Source organism: Chiloscyllium plagiosum, unplaced genomic scaffold (assembly GCF_037043375.1).
Source record: "Chiloscyllium plagiosum isolate Xiang-an unplaced genomic scaffold, Cpla_swu_hap1 HiC_scaffold_2, whole genome shotgun sequence".
Taxonomy (NCBI): Eukaryota; Metazoa; Chordata; class Chondrichthyes; order Orectolobiformes; family Hemiscylliidae; genus Chiloscyllium; species Chiloscyllium plagiosum.
In genome coordinates, this window is record NW_028270140.1 from 161,968,537 (window position 1) to 161,987,319 (window position 18,783).

An 18,783-nucleotide genomic window follows, 5' to 3' on the forward strand; every position below is an offset into this window, starting at 1 on the left:
TCAGTGTGGAGGGACAGTCTCTCGGTGTGGTGGGACAGTCTCTCATCGTGGTGGGACACTCTCTCATCGTGGTGGGACAGTCTCTCAGTGTGGTGGGACAGTCTCTCAGCGTAGTGGGACAGTCTCTCAGTGTGGTGGGACAGTCTCTCATCGTACTGGGACAGTCTCTCAGTGTGGTGGGACAGTCTCTCAGTGTGGTGGGACAGTCTCTCAGTGTGGTGGGACAGTCCCTCAGTGTGATGGGACAGTCTCTCATCGTAGTGGGACACTCTCTCATCATGGTGGGACACTCTCTCAGTGTGGTGGGACAGTCCCTCAGTGTAGTGGGACAGTCTCTCATCGTGGTGAGACAGTCTCTCATCATGGTGGGACAGTCCATCAGTGTGGTGGGACAGTCTCTCATCGTGGTGGGACACTCTCTCAATGTGGTGGGACTGTCCCTCAGTGTGGTTGGACACTCTCTTATCGTGGTGGGACACTCTCTCATCGTGGTGGGACACTCTCTCATCGTGGTGGGACACTCTCTCAGTGTGGTGGGACACTCTCTCAGTGTGGTGGGACAGTCTCTCAGTGTGGTGGGACAGTCTCTCAGTGTGGTGGGACACTCTCTCAGTGTGGTGGGACACTCTCTCAGTGTGGTGGGACTCTCTCTCAGTGTGGTGGGACACTCTCTCAGTGTGGTGGGACACTCTCTCAGTGTGGTGGGACAGTCTCTCAGTGTGGTGGGACACTCTCTCAGTGTGGTGGGACAGTCTCTCAGTGTGGTGGGACAGTCCCTCAGTGTGGTGGGACAGTCTCTCAGTGTGGTGGGACACTCTCTCATCGTGCTGGGACAGTCCCTCAGTGTGGTGGGACACTCTCTCAGTGTGGTGGGACACTCTCTCAGTGTGGTGGGACTCTCTCTCAGTGTGGTGGGACTCTCTCTCAGTGTGGTGGGACACTCTCTCAGTGTGGTGGGACACTCTCTCAGTGTGGTGGGACAGTCTCTCAGTGTGGTGGGACTCTCTCTCAGTGTGGTGGGACTCTCTCTCAGTGTGGTGGGACTCTCTCTCAGTGTGGTGGGACACTCTCTCAGTGTGGTGGGACACTCTCTCAGTGTGGTGGGACTCTCTCTCATCGTGGAGGGACAGTCTCTCAGTGTGGTGGGACAGTCTCTCATCGTAGTGGGACAGTCTCTCATCGTGGTGGGACAGTCTCTCGGTATGTTGGGACAGTCTCTCAGTGTGGTGGGACAGTCTCTCATCGTGTGGGACAGTCTCTCATTGTGTGGGACAGTCTCTCAGTGTGGTGGGACAGTCTCTCAGCGTGGTGGGACAGTCTCTCATCATAGTGGGACAGTCTCTCATCGTAGTGGGACAGTCTCTCATCGTAGTGGGACAGTCTCTCATCGTGGTGGGTCAGTCTCTCAGAGTGGTTGGACAGTCTCTCAGCGTGGTGGGACAGTCTCTCAGTGTGGTGGGACAGTCTCTCATCGTGGTGGGACAGTCTCTCAGTGTGGTGGGACAGTCTCTCAGTGTGGTGGGACAGTCTCTCATGGTGGTGGGACAGTCTCTCATCGTAGTGGGACAGTCTCTCAGCGTGGTGGGACAGTCTCTCATCGTGGTGGGACAGTCTCTCAGTGTGGTGGGACAGTCTCTCAGCATGGTGGGACAGTCTCTCATCATAGTGGGACAGTCTCTCATCATGGTGGGACAGTCTCTCATCGTGGTGGGACAGTCTCTCAGTGTGGTTGGACAGTCTCTCAGTGTGGTGGGACACTCTCTCAGTGTGGTGGGACAGTCTCTCAGTGTGGTGGGACACTCTCTCAGTGTGGTGGGACACTCTCTCAGTGTGGTGGGACTCTCTCTCAGTGTGGTGGGACTCTCTCTCAGTGTGGTGGGACACTCTCTCAGTGTGGTGGGACACTCTCTCAGTGTGGTGGGACAGTCTCTCAGTGTGGTGGGACAGTCCCTCAGTGTGGTGGGACACTCTCTCAGTGTGGTGGGACAGTCTCTCAGTGTGGTGGGACAGTCCCTCAGTGTGGTGGGACACTCTCTCAGTATGGTGGGACAGTCTCTCAGTGTGGTGGGACAGTCCCTCAGTGTGGTGGGACACTCTCTCATCGTGGTGGGACACTCTCTCATCGTGGTGGGACAGTCTCTCAGTGTGGTGGGACAGTCTCTCAGTGTGGTGGGACAGTCTCTCAGTGTGGTGGGACAGTCTCTCAGTGTGGTGGGACACTCTCTCATCGTGCTGGGACAGTCCCTCAGTGTGGTGGGACACTCTCTCAGTGTGGTGGGACACTCTCTCAGTGTGGTGGGACTCTCTCTCAGTGTGGTGGGACTCTCTCTCAGTGTGGTGGGACTCTCTCTCAGTGTGGTGGGACACTCTCTCAGTGTGGTGGGACACTCTCTCAGTGTGGTGGGACAGTCTCTCAGTGTGGTGGGACTCTCTCTCAGTGTGGTGGGACTCTCTCTCAGTGTGGTGGGACTCTCTCTCAGTGTGGTGGGACACTCTCTCAGTGTGGTGGGACACTCTCTCAGTGTGGTGGGACTCTCTCTCATCGTGGAGGGACAGTCTCTCAGTGTGGTGGGACAGTCTCTCATCGTAGTGGGACAGTCTCTCATCGTGGTGGGACAGTCTCTCGGTATGTTGGGACAGTCTCTCAGTGTGGTGGGACAGTCTCTCATCGTGTGGGACAGTCTCTCATTGTGTGGGACAGTCTCTCAGTGTGGTGGGACAGTCTCTCAGCATGGTGGGACAGTCTCTCATCATAGTGGGACAGTCTCTCATCGTAGTGGGACAGTCTCTCATCGTAGTGGGACAGTCTCTCATCGTGGTGGGTCAGTCTATCAGAGTGGTTGGACAGTCTCTCAGCGTGGTGGGACAGTCTCTCAGTGTGGTGGGACAGTCTCTCATCGTGGTGGGACAGTCTCTCAGTGTGGTGGGACAGTCTCTCAGTGTGGTGGGACAGTCTCTCATGGTGGTGGGACAGTCTCTCATCGTAGTGGGACAGTCTCTCAGCGTGGTGGGACAGTCTCTCATCGTGGTGGGACAGTCTCTCAGTGTGGTGGGACAGTCTCTCAGCATGGTGGGACAGTCTCTCATCATAGTGGGACAGTCTCTCATCGTGGTGGGACAGTCTCTCATCGTGGTGGGACAGTCTCTCAGTGTGGTTGGACAGTCTCTCAGTGTGGTGGGACACTCTCTCAGTGTGGTGGGACAGTCTCTCATCGTGTGGGACAGTCTCTCATTGTGTGGGACAGTCTCTCAGCGTGGTGGGACAGTCTCTCAGCGTGGTGGGACAGTCTCTCAGCGTGGTGGGACAGTCTCTCGGTGTGGTGGGACAGTCTCTCAGCGTGGTGGGACAGTCTCTCAGTGTGGTGGGACAGTCTCTCAGTGTGGTGGGACAGTATCTCAGCGTGGTGGGACAGTCTCGCAGCGTGGTGGGACAGTCTCTCAGTGTGGTGGGACAGTCCCTCAGTGTGGTGGGACTCTCTCTCAGTGTGGTGGGACTCTCTCTCAGTGTGGTGGGACTCTCTCTCTGTGTGGTGGGACACTCTCTCAGTGTGGTGGGACAGTCTCTCAGTGTGGTGGGACACTCTCTCAGTGTGGTGGGACAGTCTCTCAGTGTGGTGGGACACTCTCTCAGCGTGGATGGTCACCCTCCTGGTGTGGTGTAATCTGAGCCAGACGTGGCCTCATCATGGCGAAAGTGAGGACTGCAGATGCTGGAGATCAGAGTCAAGATCAGAGTGGTGCTAGAAAAGCACAGCCGGTCAGGCAGCATCCGAGGAGAAGGAAAATCAACGTTTCAAGCAAAAGCCCTTCATCAGGAATGAGGCTGGGAGCCTCCGGGGTAGAGAGTTAAATGTGGGGGTTCTGGGGCGAAGGTAGCAAAGAGCACAGTAAGTGAATGGGGGTGGGGATGGAGGTGATAGGACAGAGGGGAGGGTGGAGTGGAAGGCTGGGAAGGGAGATGGGCTGGTAGGACAGGTCATGGGGACAGTTTCCCCAGAAATTCCTGTCACTGTTTTCCCCAGAAACCCATGTCACTGTTATCCCCAGAAACCCATGTCATTGCTGTTCCAGCATCTTCCCTGCCAGGATCTCCTTCCAATCAACTCTGGCCAGCTTCTCCCTCTGTCTTTTACAGCTAATCCCACTACATCAGATACCAGCTTCTCTCTCTCATGCTGCAGGGTGAATTCTGTCATATTATGGTCACTGTCCCCTCGGGGTTCCTTTCCCTGAGTTTTAATTGAAATCTGCAACCCATTCTAAATGATGAAAGCCTTAACAGCAATCTCGGTTTGTTCAGGACATCACATCAGTTGTATGACACTTTGACCTTTTACTATAAATTCTGTTTCTGATGATATTGCCCCACTAGCTACCTGATGAAGGAGCAGCGCTCTGAAAGGTAGTGCTTCCAAATAAACCTGTTGGACAATAACCTGGTGTTGTGTGTTTTTAACTTGAAGCTCCCTAATCAAGTCTGCCTCATTAAACATCACAAAATCCAGAACGACCACAAACTGCTCCCATGTGGACTTTCCACAAATTCCTTTTCTTGGGATCCTCATCAAAACACACCAGATGGCCTCCTTCTTTCGAGACCGCAATTTCCCTTCCCATGTGGTTAAAGGTGCCCTCCAACGCATCTCATCCACATCCCGCACCTCCGCCCTCAGACCCCATCCCTTCCAACCGTAACAAGGACAGAACGCCCCTGGTGCTCACCTTCCACCCTACCAACCTGCGCATAAACCAAATCATCCACCGACATTTCCGCCACCTCCAAACAGACCCCACCACCAGGGATATATTTCCCTCCCCACCCCTTTCCGTCTTCCGCAAAGACCGTTCCCTCCGTGACTACCTGGTCAGGTCCATGCCCCCCTACAACCCACCATCCCATCCTGGCACTTTCCCCTGCCACCGCAGGAACTGCAAAACCTGTGCCCACACCCCCTCCCTCACCTCTATCCAAGGCCCTAAAGGAGCCTTCCACATCCATCAAAGTTTCACCTGCACTTACACCAATGTCATTTATTGTATCCGTACTCCTGATGTGGTCTCCTCTACATTGGGGAGACTGGACGCCTCCTCGCAGAGCGCTTCAGGGAACATCTCCGGGACACCCGCTCCACCCAATCAACCCCACTGCCCCGTGGCCCAACATTTCAACTCCCCCTCCCACTCTGCCTAGGACATGGAGGTCCTGGGCCTCCTTCACCATCGCTCCCTCACCACCAGACGCCTGGAGGAAGAATGCCTCATCTTCCATCTCGGAAAACTTCAACCCCAGGCCATCAATGTGGACTTCAACAGTTTCCTCATTTCCCCTTCCCCCACCTCATCCTAGTTTCAAACTTCCAGCTCAGCACTGTCCCCATGACTTGTCCTACCTGCCTATCTTCTTTTCCACCTATCCACTCTACCCTCTCCTCCCTGACCTATCACCTTCATCCCCTCCCCACACACCCATTGTACTCTATCCCTACCCCCACCCTCCTCTAGCTTATCTCTCCACGCTTCAGACTCTCTGCCTTTATTCCTGATGAATGGCTTTTGCCCGAAACGTCGATTTCGAAGCTCCTTGGATACTGCCTGAACTGCTGTGCTCTTCCAGCACCACTGATCCAGAATCTGGTTTCCAGCATCTGCACTCATTGTTTTTACCAACCTGTTTTTCCCAGTCCACCTGCATATTGAAGTCCCTCATGATGATTGTAACAGTGCCTTTCTTACACATCTTTTCTATTTTCTGATTTAGTTTCTTCCCCACATCCTGACTACTGCTAGGAGGCCTGGACACCACTCCCATCAGGGATTTCTTTTCCCTTTGCGGCTCCTCAACTCTTCCCACAGAGATTCCAAGTTTTCCAATCCTATAATATTTCTTAGGTACATTGAGTCATAGTGACATACATCAGTCCAGCTCGTCCATGCCAACCAGACATCCTAACCTAACATAGCCCATTTACCAGCACTTGACCCAGAATCCCTCCAAACCCTTCCTATTCATATACCCATCCAAATGCCTCTTAAATGTTGCAATTGTACCAGCCTCCAACACTTCCTCTGGCAGCTCATTCCATACACATACCACCCTCTGTGTGAAAAAGTTGCCCCTTAGGTCTCTTTTATATCTTTCCTCTCTCACCCTAAACCTATGCCCTCTAGTTCTGGACTCCCCCACCCCAGGGAAAAGATTTTGTCTATGTATCCTATCCATGCCCCTCATAATTTTGTAAACCTCTATAAGGTCACCCCTCAGCCTCCGACGCTCCTGGGAAAACAGCCCCAGCCTGTTCAGCCTGTCCCTGTAGCTCAGATCCTCCAACCCTGGCAACATCCTTGTAAATCTTTTCTGAACCCTTTCAAGTTTCACAACATCTTTCCGATAGGAAGGAGACCAGAATTGCACGCAATATTCCAACAGTGGCCTAACCAATGTCCTGTACAGCCGCAACATGACCTCCCAACTCCTGTACTCAATACTCTGACCAACAGAGGAAAGTGCACTAACCGCGTTCCTCACTATCCCATCTACCCGAGACTCCACTTGTGATTGATTTAATTTCATTTCTTACCAGCAAGGCAACTCTGCCCTTTCTCTGCCATTCTACCTGTCCTTTTGGGAGAAGGTGTATCTTTGGATATTTAGATCCCTGGCCTGATTCCGTTGCTGTCACGTCTCTGTGATACTCACAGAAGTATTGCTGCCAAACAAACAAGCCTGTATTTTGATGGTAGCAGATAAGAAATGCTCTGATACCAATGCAATGTATCATCGCACTGAAACATTAACTCTGTTTCTCTCTCCGCGATACCTGACCCACTGAGTATTCACTGCACCTTCTGTTTTCACTTCAAATTGTCTCGAACACTGAGTATTCAATCCATTATTACCTGAGTGGATAAAGGAACCCGATTTCTCCTGTTTCTTGTCACGGGCAGACACACTCGTCTTGCTCTTTATCTTGATCGAGCTGAGTGCACTCACAGAATCTACAGGTAAGAGAACAAGTTCAGATTGACAGGCATTCCCACAATTCCATGGTAGGGTGGGGGATGGAGAAGTAGAATGGACATTTCGGAAAGGACGTAGGTGTCAACAGTTCAGGGTGCAGAGCAATAGAGAGTGAGTCAGAGGAACTTTCAGAGGAAGGAGATGGAGCATTTTCTTTAAGGGTGAGGTGTGATGTGGAGAGCAAGCAATAATCCAGTCGGAATTCCTAAAGGGAAGTTATAATCAAATCAATCACGATCTTATTGAATGGTGGATCAGACCCGAAGGACCAAGTGCCCTACTGTTGCTGCTTGTTTGTTTATTTGTCTGAGTAATTCTCTGTACAGCAAGGCAGAGTTCAACATGCCTAACTGATACTGAAAGTAGGACTGTCTATATCCTCCTCCTATTATGATACAAAGATATTGTGAGTTATTGATTACACATAACAATCAACTCCATTAAAGAGTTAAGAGCAAACATGGAAATGGGAAATTCCTAACAGAAGCATAGAACATTACAGCACAGTACAGGCCCTTCGGCCCTCGATGTTGTGCCGACCTGTGAAACCAATCTGAAGCCCATCTCACCTACACTATTCCATTCTGGTCCATATGTTTATCCAATGACCATTTAAATGCCCTTAAAGTTGGTGAGTCTACTACTGCTGCAGGCTGTGTTCCACCCCCTTACTACTGTCTGAGTAAAGAAACTACCTCTGACATCTGTCCTATATCTATCACTCCTCAATTTAAAGCTATGTCCTCTTGTGCTCGCCGTCACCATCTGAGGAAAAAGGCTCTCCCTGTCCACCCTATCTGACCCTCTGATTATCTTATATGTCTCAATTAAGTCACCTCTCAATCTTCTTCTCTCTAATAAAAACAACTTCAAGTCCCTCAGCCTTTCCTTGTAAGACCTTCCCTCCATACCAGGCAACATCCTCGTAAATCTCCTCTGGACCCTTTCCAAAGCTTCCAGATCCTTCTTAGACCATAAGACCATAAGACATAAGAGCGGGAGTAAGGCCATTCGGCCCATCGAGTCCACTCCGCCATTCAATCATGGCTGATGAGCATTTCAACTCCACTTACCCGCATTCTCCCCATAGCCCTTAATTCCTTGTGACATCAAGAATTTATCAATTTCTGCCTTGAAGACATTTAGCGTCCCAGCCTCCACTGCACTCTGCGGCAATGAATTCCACGGGTCCACCAACTCTCTAGCTGAAGAAATGTCTCCGCATTTCTGTTCTGAATTTGCCCCCTCTAATTCTAAGGCTGTGTCCACGGGTCCTAGTCTCCTCGCCTAACGGAAACAATTTCCTAGCGTCCACCCTCTCCAAGCCATGTATTATCTTGTAAGTTTCTATTAGATCGCCCCTTAATCTTCTAAACTCCAATGAATACAATCCCAGGATCCTCAGCCGTTCCTCATATGTTAGGCCTACCATTCCAGGGATCATCCGTGTGAATCTCCGCTGGACACGCTCCAGTGCCAGTATGTCCCTCCTGAGGTGTGGGGACCAAAACTGGACACAGTACTCCAAATGGGGCCTAACCAGAGCTTTATAAAGTCTCAGTAGCACAACAGTGCTTTTATATTCCAACCCCCTTGAGATAATTGACAACATTGCATTCGCTTTCTTAATCACGGACTCAATCTGCATGTTTACCTTTAGATAATCCTCGACTAGCACTCCCAGATCCCTCTGTACTTTGGCTTTACGAATTTTCTCACCGTTTAGAAAGTAGTTCATGCTTGTATTCTTTTTTTCAAAGTGCAAGACCTCGCATTTGCTCACATTGAACTTCATCAGCCATTTCCTGGACCACTCTCCCAAACTGTCTAGATCCTTCTGCAGCCTCCCCACTTCCTCAGTACTACCTGCCTGTCCACCTAACTTCGTATCATCGGCAAACTTCGCTAGAATGCCCCCAGTCCCTTCATCCAGATCATTAATATATAACGTGAACAGCTGCGGCCCCAACACTGAACCCTGCGGGACACTGCTTGCCACCGGCTGCCATTCCGAAAAAGAACCTTTTATCCCAACTCTCTGCCTTCTGTCAGACAGCCAATCCTCAATCCATACCAGTAGCTCACCTCGAACACCCTGGGCCCTCACCTTGCTCAGCAGCCTCCCATGTGGCACCTTATCAAAGGCCTTTTGGAAGTCTAGGTAGACCACATCCACTGGGTTTCCCTGGTCTAATCTACTTGTCACCTCTTCAAAGAACTCCAACAGGTTTGTCAGGCACGACCTCCCCTTACTAAATCCATGTTGACTTGTTCTAGTCCGACCCTGCTCTTCCAAGAATTTAGAAACCTCATCCTTAATGATGGATTCTAGAATTTTACCAACAACGAAGGTTAGGCTAATTGGTCTATAATTTTCCATCTTTTGCCTTGATCCTTTCTTGAACAAGGGGGTTACAACAGCGATCTTCCAATCATCCAGGACTTTCCCTGACTCCAGTGACTTTTGAAAGATCTCAACCAACGACTAATAACGCAGTGACCAGAACTGTACACAATACTCCAAGTGCAGCCGCACCAGAGTTTTGTACAGCTGCAGCATGACCTCATGGCTCCAAAACTCAATCCCTCTACCAATAAAAGCTAACACACCATATGCCTTCTTAACAACCCTATCAACCTGGGTGGCAACTTTCAGGGATCTATGTACATGGACACCGAGATCTCTCTGCTCATCTACACTATCAAGAATCTTACCATTAGCTCAGTACACTTCATTCCTGTTACTCCTTCCAAAGTGAATCACCTCACACTTTTCCGCATTAAACTCCATTTGCCACCTCTCAGCCCAGCTCTGCAGCTTATCTATGTCCCTCTGTAAACTGCAACATTAGATTAGATTAGATTACTTACAGTATGGAAACAGGACCTTCAGCCCAACAAGTCCACACTGACCCTCCGAAGAGCAACCCACTCAGATCCATTCCCCTACATTTACCCCTTCACCTAACACTATGGGCAATTTAGCATGGCCAATTCACCTGCACATTTATTTTGGACTGTGGGAGGAAACCGGAGCACCCGGAGGAAACCCACGCAGACACAGGGAGAATGTGCATACTCCACACAGACAGTTGCCTGAGGCGGGAATTGAACCCCAGTCTCTGGCGCTGTGAGGCAGCAGTGCTAACCACTGTGCCACCGTGCCGCCCACATCCTTCGGCACTATCCACAATTCCACCGATCTTAGTGTCAACTGCAAATTTACTAACCCACCCTTCTACACCCTCATCCAGGTCGTTTATAAAAATGACAAACAGCAGTAGACCCAAAACAGATCCTTGCGGTACACCACTCGTAACTGAGCTCCAGGATGAACATTTCCCATCAACCACCACCCTCTGTCTTCTTTCAAGTAGCCAATTTCTAATCCAAACTGCTAAATCACCCTCAATCCCATGCCTCTGCATTTTGTACAATAGCCTCCCGTGAGGAACCTTATCGAACGCCTTACTGAAATCCATATACACCACATCAACCGCTTTACCCTCATCTACCTGTATGGTCACTATCTCAAAGAACTCAGTAAGGTTTGTGAGGCACGACCTACCCTTCACAAAGCCGTGTTGACTATCCCTAATCAACTTATTCCTTTCTAGATGATTATAAATCCTATCTCTTATAACCCTTTCCAACACTTTACCCACAACTGAAGTAAGGCTCACTGGTCTATAATTACCAGGGTTGTCTCTACTCCCCTTCTTGAACAGGGGAACCACATTTGCTATCCTCCAGTCTTCTGGCACTATTCCTGTAGACAATGACGATTTAAAGATCAATGCCAAAGGCTCGGCAATCTCTTCCCTGGTTTCCCAGAGAATCTGAGGATAAATCCCATCCAGCCCAGGGGACTTATCTATTTTTATACTTTCCAGAATTGCTAACACCTCCTTCTTTTGAACCTCAATCCCACCTAGTCTAGTAGCCTGTATCTCAGTATTCCCCTCGACAACATTGTCTTTTTCCAGTGTGAATATTGACAAAAAAAAATTCATTTAGCGCTTTCCCTATCTCCTCTGACTCCATGCACAACTTCCCACTGCTATCCTTGATTGGCCCTAATTTTTCTCCTGTCATTCTTTTATTCCTTATATATTTATAGAAACTTTTAAGGTTTTCCTTGATCCTATCTGCCAAAGACTTCTCATGTCCCCTCCTGGCTCTTCTTAGCTCTTTCTTTAGGTCTTTCCCAGGTTACATGTATTTCTAAATAGGAATTCATATCTCCCAAGCACTGACAACTCAGTGTACACCATCTCTCAAACTAACCCCAGACTGTATTCCAAATCAATATCTTCTAAAAGTGATTTTATCTGGTGTCATTGTCTAGGCCCAGCATTTATTGCCCGTCACTAGTTGCCCTAGAGAAGGTGGGAGTGAGCTGCTTTCTTGAACTGCTGCAGTCCATGTGCTGTGGGTAGATCCACAATTCCCTGAGGGAGGGAATTCCAGAATTCTGACCCAGCCACATTGAAGGAACAGCAATATCTGTCCAAGTATGATTGTGAGTGGCTTTGAGGGGAACTTGCAGGGGGTGGTGTTCCCATTTATCTGCTGCCCTTGTCCTTCTAGATGGAAGTGGTCGTGGGTTTGGAAGGTGCTGTCTGAGGATCTTTGGTGAATTTCTGCATCTTGTAGCTGGTACACACTGCTGCTACTGAGTGTCAGTGGGGGAGGGAGGGGATGTTTGTGGATGTGGTGCCAATCAAGTGAGGGCTGCTTTGTCCTGGAATCAGAGAGGAGGAGGGTTTAAGATTTATAGACACAATGATAAATGGAGACTGTTAGAATGAGGAGTGAACTGGAAAGTCCATTTGATGTAGACAGACATACAAAGCCTTAGGCAGGGACTTCCAGGATTTTAACCCAGCAATCTTTAAATGAGTCAATTCAATAACAGCATCCACTATTTCCCATCCAACGTCCAGGGTTCAGGGTTATCTTACACAGTATTGAATTATTCCGAGGGCTCCGATAGACTTAACAAGCTGGAGGAACTGTGGCAGATGGTGATCAATATGAGGAGCAGTGAATTCATCCAAATAGCCCACAGAAAGTTGCATCAGGACTGTTCCCAATTTTACAGCAAATTGGTATGATTTACGTGAGGGAACTCAATTTAATTTGCAGATGACACACAGCTGGGTGGGAGGGTGAACTGAACATGACAAGTGAGTGAGAAAATGCATGAAGATACAGTATACTGGGGATAAATGTGAGGTTATCCACTTTGGGAGCAAAGACAGGAGGCAGATTATTATCAAAATGCCGATAGGTTGGGAAAGGGGGTGGTGAAATGAGACACTTGTCTCCTTGTTCACCAGTGCTGACCTGAGGAAGGATGCTCTGGTGATGGAGGGAGTGCTATAAAGTTTTCCCAGGCTGATCCCAGGATGGGAGGATTGATGGATGATGAGGGATTAGATTGGTTAGGACTATATCCACTGAAATTTAGAAGAATGAGGGGAATCTCACAGAAGTCTGTAAAATACTAACAGCACAGGACAGAGTAAATGCAGGAAAATTGTTCCTGATGACAGTCTTATCCAGAACCAAGTGTCACAGTCCACAGGGTTTGCCATTCCGGACTAAGGTGAGGAGAAATGGCTTTTCCAAGCAAGTGGTAAAGCTGTGGAATTACTATCACAGAAAGTAGCTAAAGCTAAAATATTGAATGTTCTTAAGAAGGAGTTAAATATAGTTCTGAGGGACAAAGGGATCAAAGGGTGTGGAGAGAGGGTGGGAACAGGGGACTGGGTTGGCTGAGCAGACATGATCATATTGAATGGGGCAGCAGGATTGAAGGGCTGAGTGGTCTACTTGTTTTCAATACAAGTGGGGGCATAACTGAAGCATTTTGAGTGATGTGAAATAGTCAGAGGCTGAAGTCAGACTTCCTGAAGAAAGTGAGTGTCCTCCCATCACGTGTCTTTACTAGAGGCTCCTTGCCTTGCCCCACAACTTACCATTCTTCATGGATTTCCCCTCCTTTGGAATCTTCTCCTGAGTCACAGGGGAAGGGGTTGACTCAGCCTGAGTTGGGGAAGGCAGCATTTCAGCCTCAACAGGTTTCTCTGGCACCACATCTGTGAATTCAGACAATGCACAGCATTAGCTCCTCACCATCCTGAATCTCTTCACAGCTACAGAATAGGCTGATGTTTTTACAATGAGATCACTAAAGCTGAGAGGGTTTCATTAAACGTGACAAACTATTTCTACACAGGAAGAACAAAGAACAATACAGCTCAGGAACAGGTCCTTCGGCCCTCCAAGCCTGTGCTGATACATTTTGCCCTTCTATACTGGATGGGCCGCTCAAAATGGTGGACTTACAAAAAACTGGATACTAAATAAAGCATGCTGGGAAATCGAGGCAAGCATTAGCCAGAAGTGAAATAAACGAGCTACAGAGCCAGCCAGGCTGCAGCTACAGACAGCACAATATGCAATTGGCCCAGCCCATTCCGAGGACAATAGGAAACGTTGAGTTGTTTTCCAGAACAAAGGGGCACCTCACTCCCATATTTCGGAAAAGCTACCTAACCTATGCACCCCTAACACCTTCAGGGATGGAGGCTCAAGAATCACCCCACATCAACACATCAATGTCTGATTGGGTCTGATCGATCAGTGTGATCAAGCTTTGATCGATCCATTTGGGAGGAATCAAAGACCCTCCCAAAGGGGAGAGAAAGATTCCAGGTGTAAGAATGACCCACATCACCACCATCGGGAGAAGCAACCCAAGGCCAACCACCAGAAAATGGACTCGACCCAGGGACAACTGGGAGAAAACAACCAGCCTATCATTGCCATGTGGATCAAGGCCAGGGTCCAGTGTGTTGAGATATAATCATCCAGGGTTATAGTTATAAGATAGTTAGTTAGATTTATAGCATTAATTGTTAGTTCATAGTGTATTTGTTATTATAATATTAATTGTATTGAAACAAATAAAGATAATTTCTTCTTATTGTTAAGAGTCGACCCGAAGTTATTTGCTGAATGTAAGGGTCAAAACACACTGTGTGGCAGGCGTAACAATACTGAAACTGTCTTCCCTTACAGGATCCGTATCCCTCTATTCCCTTTCCTATTCCTGTATTTATCCAGGTGTTTCTGGAATGTTGCTGTTGTGTCTGCTTCCACAATCTCCTCAGACAGCTCCTTCCAGGCAATCCCCACCCTTTGTGTGAACAACCTGTCTCTCACATCTCTTTTAAACCCCCGCCCCCACTCGGTACCTTGAACCTGTGTCCCTGAGTAATAGTCCGCTCCATCCTGGGTAAAAGCCTCGTACTTCCCACACTATCCATGCCATTCACAATTTTATAAACTTCTGTCAGGTCGCCCCTCGAACTCCTGTGTTCCAGTGGAAACCGACCCAGTCTATCCAACCTTCCTTCATCGCTAAAATCCCCCCATGCCAGGCAACATCCTGGGAAACCTTTTCTCTCCAAAACATTCACATCCTTCAGGTAGTGTGGTGACCAGAACTGTATGCAATATTCCAAGTCTGATCAAACTAAAGTTCTATAAAGCTGCAGCATAACTTGTCCAAACATATTCTCAATGCCCCCTCCAATGAAGGCAAACATGCCATAGGCCTTTTTCACTAGCTTATCTGCCTGCACTGCCACCTTCGGTGATCTGTGGTCCTGCACACCCAGACCCCCCTGCACAGCAATACTCCAAAGGGTTCTGCCATTCACTGTATAATTCCCACCTGTACCTGACCTTCCAAAATGCATCACCTCACACTTGTCCGGATTAGACTCCATCTGCCATCTTTCTGCCCATGCCTCCAACTGATCGATATCCTGCTGTATCCTCTGACAATCCACCTCACCATCCACATCAGCACCAATCTTTGTATTGTCTGCAAAACTTACTAATTAGACCAACCACATTTCCTCCAAATCATTTATGTAGACCATGAACAGCAGACGTTCCAGCACTGACCCCTGTGGAACACCACTAGTCACAGCCCTCCATTCCAAACAGCATCCTTCTGTCTCCTATCACTGAGCCAGTTCTGTACCATCTTGCCAGCTCACCCCTGATACAGTTATGAAGTTAAAGGCATGAACTGTAATGTAAGAGAGAATGCTGTTCTGAACTGAAAGTATAACATAGCAAAGATAAGTGGGAAAACGGAGGACTGGGAAGCTTTTAAAGAACAACAGAGGATTACTAAGAAGGAAATACGCAGAGAAATAATGAGATACGAAGGTAAACTGGCCAAAAATATAAAGGAGGATAGTAAAAGCTATTTTAGGTATGTGAAAGGCAAAAAAATGGTTAAGACTAAAATTGGGCCCTTGAAGACAGAAACAAGGGAATATATTACGGGGAACAAAGAAATGGCAGAAGAGTTGAATTGGTACTTCAGGTCTGTGTTCACTGGGGAAGACACAAGCAATCTCCCTGAGGTAACAGTGGCTGAAGGGAATTTATATTTGCCAGGAATTGGTGCTGGAGGGACTGTTAGGTCTGAAGGTTGATAAGTCCCCGGGGCCTGATGGTCTACATCCCAGGGTACTGAAGGAGGTGGCTCGAGAAATCGTGGATGCGTTGGTGATTATTTTCCAGAGTTCGATAGATTCGGGATCAGTTCCTGCGGATTGGAGGGTGGCTAATGTTGTACCACTTTTTAAGAAAGGTGGGAGAGAGAAAGCAGGAAATTATAGACCAGTTAGTCTGACCTCAGTGGTGGGAAAGATGCTGGAGTCTATTATAAAGGATGAAATCACGACACATCTGGGTAGGAGTAACAGGATAGGTCAGAGTCAGCTTGGATTTATGAAGGGGAAATCATGCTTGACTAATCTTCTGGAATATTTTGAGGATGTAACTCTGAAGATGGACGAGGGAGATCCAGCAGATGTAATGTACCTGGACTTTCAGAAAGCCTTTGATAAAGTCCCACACGGGAGGTTAGTGAGCAAAATTAGGGTACATGGTACTGGGGGCAAAGCACTAACTTAGATTGAAAGTTGGTTGGCTGATAGGAAACAAAGGGTAGTGATAAACGGCTCCATTTCAGAATTGCAGGCAGTGACCAGTGGGGTACCGCAGGGATCAGTGCTGGGACCGCAGCTTTTTACAATATATATTAATGATATAGAAGATGGTATTTAGTAATAACATTAGCAAATTTGCTGATGATACAAAGCTGGGTGGCAGGGTGAAATGTGATGAGGATGTTAGGAGATTACAGGGTGACCTGGACAGGTTAGGTGAGCGGTCAGATGCATGTCAGATGCAGTTTAATGTGAATAAATGTATGCTTATCCACTTTGGTGGCAAGAACAGGAAGTCAGATTACTACCTCAATGGAATCAATTTAGGTAAAGGGGCAGTACAGAGAGATCTGGGTGTTCTTGTACACCAGTCAATGAAGGTAAGCATGCAGGTACAGCAGGTAGTGAAGAAGGCTAATAGCATGCTGGCCTTCATAACAAGAGGGATTGAGTATAGAAGCAAAGAGGTTCTTCTGCAGCTGTACAGGGCCCTGGTGAGACCACACCTGGTGTACTGTGTGCAGTTCTGGTCTCCAAATTTGAGGAAAGACATTCTGGCTATTGAGGGAATGCAGCGTAGGTTCACGAGGTCAATTCCTGGAATGGCGGGACTACCTTACACTGAAATACTGGAGCGACTGGGCTTGTATACCCTTGAGTTTAGAAGACTGAGAGGGGATCTGATTGAGACATATAAGATTATTAAAGGATTGGACACTCTGGAGGCAGGAAACATGTTTCCGCTGATGGGTGAGTGCCGAACCAGAGGACACAGCTTAAAAATATGGGGTAGACCATTTAGGACAGAGATGAGGAGAAACGTCTTCACCCAGAGAGTGGTGGCTGTGTGGAATGCTCTGCCCTAGAGGGCAGTGGAGGCCCAGTCTCTGGATTCATTTAAGAAAGAGTTGGATAGAGCTCTCAAGGATTGTGGAATCAAGGGTTATGGAGATAAGGCAGGAACAGGATACTGACTAAGGATGATCAGCCATGATCATATTGAATGGTGGTGCAGGCTCAAAGGGCAGAATGGCCTACTCCTGCACCTATTGTCTATTGTCTATTGTCTATTATCAGAGGATGGGGTCACTGGTGAACAGGCAGATACTGCTTGCAGACAGTCTGTGAGGAAGGATAGACAGTTGATAGAGCAAAGTTTCAGTCAGTGTGATGGGTTGAAATATGTCTATTTTAACACAAGAAATATCGAGAATGAGGGTGATGAACTTAGAGCATGGATCAGTATTTGGAGCTACGATGGTGTGCCATTACGGAGACTTGGATATCACAGGGGCAGGAATGTTTGTTGAATTTTCTGGATTTAGATGTTTCAAAAGGAATGGGGGTGGGGGGAGGTGGAGGAGTGGCATTGCTCATCAGGGATAGTATCGCAGCTGCAGAAAAGGAGATCGTTGAGGAGGGTTTGAACACAGAGTCAGTATGGGTGGAAGTCAGAAACAGGAAAGGAGCAGTCGCTTTATTGGGAGCTTTCTACAGACCACCAGGTAGCAACAGAAACACAGAGGAGCAGATTGGAGGCAGGTAATGGAAAGGTGCAGAAGTAACAGGGTTGTTGTCATGGGTGACTTCATCTTCCCCAGTATTGATTAGAAGCTCCTTAGTGCAGATGGTCTGGATGGGGCTGATTTTGCCAGGTGTGTCCAGGAAGGATTCCTGACTAAATATGTAGATGGCCGACTAGAGGGGAGGCCGTATTGGATTTGGTGCTGGGCAATGAACCAGATTAGGTGTCAGATCTCAGTGGGAGAGCATTTTGTGATAGTGATCACAACTCCCTGACCTTTACTACACTCATGGAGAGGGATAGGAGCAGACAGTATGGGAAAGTAGTTAATTGGGGGAGGGGGGAATTACAATGCTATTAGGCAGGAACTGTTGAGCTTCAATTGGGAACGGATGTTCTCAGGGAAATGCACGACAGAAATGTGGAGGATGTTTAGGAAACACTTGCTGCGAATGCTTGGTAGAACATAGAACATCGAACAATCCAGCGCAGAACAGGCCCTTCGGCCCTCGATGTTGTGCTGACCGGTGAACTATTCTCAGCTCGTCCCCCTACACCAACCCATCATCATCCATGTGCTTATCTAAGGATTGTTTAAATCTCCCTAATGTGGCTGAGTTAACTACATTAGCAGGCAGGGCATTCCACACCCTTACCACTCTCTGAGTAAAGAATCTGCCTCTGACATCTGTCTTAAATCTATCACCCCTCAATTTGTAGCTATACCCCCTCATACAAGCTGACATCATCATCCTAGGAAAAAGACTTTCACTGTCTACCCTGTCTAATCCTCTATCATCTTGTATGTCTCTATCAAACCCCCTTTTAGCCTTCTTCTCTCCAATAAGAACAGATCCAAGTGTCTCAGCCTTGGTCTAATTTTATTGCTAGACTGTTTAAGAAAGTCATAGATAGTTTCGGCATACAGCACTTTAAATCAAGTTCATACCTTCCCGAAACCCAGTCAGCTTTGGAAAGGTGGTATCAGACCCTGAAGACCATGTTAAGGGCTTACTGTCAGGATTATCCGAAGGACTGGGGTAAAGGTATCTCATTCATATTGTTTACCATGACAGGAATCTACTCTGTCTAAGGGGGAGATTATAAATGGATTAAAGTTAGAATTAGTGGTGTTATAAGTTGATGATTTATAACTGTTTGCCTATAGCTAGAGTTTAATTGCTTGTAATGTATTC

At 48.0% G+C, this 18,783-nt stretch overlaps 1 protein-coding gene across 1 annotated transcript in view; it reads right to left on the bottom strand.

Annotated features, from left to right (window-relative positions):
* Positions 1-18,783, bottom strand: part of spef2 (sperm flagellar and cilia associated 2) — an 894,484-nt gene that overhangs the window by 696,610 nt on the left and 179,091 nt on the right. Inside the window, exons 19-20 of the mRNA XM_087994173.1 lie at positions 13,003-13,122; positions 6,898-6,996 (exon numbers count right to left, since the gene is read on the bottom strand). Of these exons, the coding sequence (XP_087850299.1) occupies positions 6,898-6,996; positions 13,003-13,122 (219 nt within the window). The remainder of the gene's footprint in view (positions 1-6,897; positions 6,997-13,002; positions 13,123-18,783) is intronic.